Here is a 2,632-nt window from a genome sequence, read left to right on the forward strand (position 1 = left end):
TTTGTAGCATGTGATAGGTACGGTATATATGAGAGTAATAAAAAACACCGACAAGATTGACCTAACTCTCATAAGAAACAGAGAGCAAAAAACAGAAAAGAGATGTCGATGAAAACTGAACTTTTTCATGTATTGACACACCAACGTCATGCACGCTACTATATCAGATATTAACTAAATCTCATGGACATTGGTTTATTCTTATATTAACTGAACTAAGAATTTACAGTTGGAAGATATATAACTTGACTTGCTGACTTGGAGTTGCTGATGTGTAACTGCTGAATAGACTATGTAAGATAATAATTCATGTGGGTGGGAGTCGGGACACAGACCTGCATGCTATCCCACGTCATAGATATATAATAATAGATTCTATTTAGGTACCGTTTGGATAATGAATTGAGATGAGAGTTAAAAATTAAATAAAATATTGTTAAAATATTTTTTTTAATATTATTATTATTTTAAGATTTGAAAAAATTAAATTATTTATTATATTTTATATTTTTGAGAAAATTGTAATAATAAGATGAGATGAGAAAAAATATTTCACTATCTAAACAAGGCCTTAATTACCAAGTGAATGTTGGTGGGACCCTGCTTATTAGGCCGGGGAAAAACGCAACCGAATTTGACATTAACAATAAATTGAGAAGTAAGGAAAAATCAACTTCATTTCCAAATATTCAAATGAATCATCCATTACATAACTTGTCTTCCTTTCCAACTTCACGGTCAACGTCTTGATTTCCTTGATTTATTATTAATTACTTTATTTTGTATATAAAATAATGTTTGGTTTTATGGCTTTCTCTGATCAATTGAAAGTAGCACAATCACGACGGATATTCCCATTGGCGCCCTTCTTGACTCCGACCCGGCCTAATCTGGTCATGGCGTTGACGAAGACTTGCTGGAAGGCCGTCGAATTTCTTGCCCATCTATTCACAAAGGGCCTGGACCTTGCGTCTGTGAATAGAACTTGGTCCGAGCTGAAGAGGCCCATTCCCTGCACAAGATTTTTGAAGTACATATTATCAAAGCTCTGGGCCGTGTTTGGGTCCATGTTGATTGCAATTCTTGGGTCCACATTCTTCGGGCAGGCCGATTGAAGTTGAGCCGCATACGCCATGTTTAGTGCTGGGTCTACAGGATTTTTAGTGCTAAAATTGTATATCCGGTTTGCAAACCTACTACAATGAGAGAATCCGACCGTGTGAGCCGCTGCAAAACACAACATTCCATATATATATGGTTCATGTTAGCTAGATTTCTCCTCCATGCACGTATGCAAGCAACATTACAAGTGTTAATTTAGGAACACATACATGATTATTGCCAATTAAACTATTGATGAGATGACGACGACGATAAATTACTGTATATTCCTCAGTAAAAATTACTGTATATTATATTCTCAACTCATTTTTAATATACTAGCTAGAGAATTAACGTTTTTGACACCAATTAAGCCATACCTGAGAGAGCAATCATGTCCTTTTGGGAGAGCCCATTGGCATTAAACATGGAAGTGAGCTGATCTAAATTGAAGGTTGGCGAAGGCAGCTTCCCATTTACACTTGCAGCCGTTGAACTTAGCCCATCCAACCTTCCCAACTCAACAGCATATGAAGGTCCACCCGACTGCACCATTAATCATGCATTTTTCAGCACATCAATACATAAATATATATTAGATGACGAGTATGGCCAACAGATTAAACTGAGCATTATAAATTAATAATTAGGATTAACGTAGATCGAACAAACCAGTTGAATCACATCTCGAGTCGCCATTGCGAGTATGTCAGCACAAGAGACCTTATTCTTGCATCTTGGGACTGCATCAACAGCTGCTTTGGCTTTGATTACTGTGTCGAATCCATCTCCCGCCAGTGAAAGATTGTCGGAGTGGTCCTTCTCTGCCTTGTTATTTGCAGTGGATGCTATTATCACCGACGCATCACAACCCTATAATATTACATATTAATTAGGAACCAACTCAACGCCCGAGTTTAACATATATAGATCATATATATATATATATATATATATATATATATATATATTACCTGGACAAAGCAGTCATGGAAGAAGAGACGGATGGTTGCAGGAACTGTAACAAAGGTTTGTTGAAATTTCTTTCTGACGGCTTCTTTAACAATGTTTTCGACATCGGGGCAGGTATTGGCATAGTAATTTCGTTGTAGTTTTGCTGCTGTTGGGTAAGGGAAGAGGCACGAACTGATGATGATGCAAAGGGACAACACTACCAAATGATTAAACCGAAACATGATTTGATGATCAAAAGTTGCAAGTTTCAACGTACCTAGAAATTGAAACGGTGCAGAGATTTTATACGCAGTATATAGGGGTTGAGCTTGAATTATATATTAATTAGAGATCAGAGCTAAACATATAATAATTGTTAAGGGGCCGGGAAAATAAGTACGGTACATGCAGGAGAAGAAATCGTAATTGGTCATGACTGATTGATTATAAGCTTAGCCAGTTGGCCGATTAGATCAGAATCTCATGATCATGATCATGATCATCGGGCAGTGGACGTTGGAGATCAAAATTGTAATTATTATTAGGTCTATATAAGTCATTGATGATGATGGCTGAT

At 36.7% G+C, this 2,632-nt stretch overlaps 1 protein-coding gene across 1 annotated transcript; it reads right to left on the reverse strand.

Annotated features, from left to right (window-relative positions):
• Positions 1-664: 664 nt before the first annotated feature.
• On the reverse strand, positions 665-2,399 carry LOC121245772 (peroxidase 73-like). The gene is made up of 4 exons (XM_041143631.1): positions 2,076-2,399; positions 1,774-1,974; positions 1,482-1,647; positions 665-1,227 (listed from the first exon to the last, which is right to left on the reverse strand). Exons 1-4 carry the CDS (start codon positions 2,295-2,297, stop codon positions 821-823), a joined length of 996 nt encoding a protein of 331 aa, XP_040999565.1. The 5' UTR covers positions 2,298-2,399; the 3' UTR covers positions 665-820.
• Positions 2,400-2,632: the final 233 nt, after the last annotated feature.

Source organism: Juglans microcarpa x Juglans regia, chromosome 1S (assembly GCF_004785595.1).
Source record: "Juglans microcarpa x Juglans regia isolate MS1-56 chromosome 1S, Jm3101_v1.0, whole genome shotgun sequence".
NCBI lineage: Eukaryota > Viridiplantae > Streptophyta > Magnoliopsida > Fagales > Juglandaceae > Juglans > Juglans microcarpa x Juglans regia.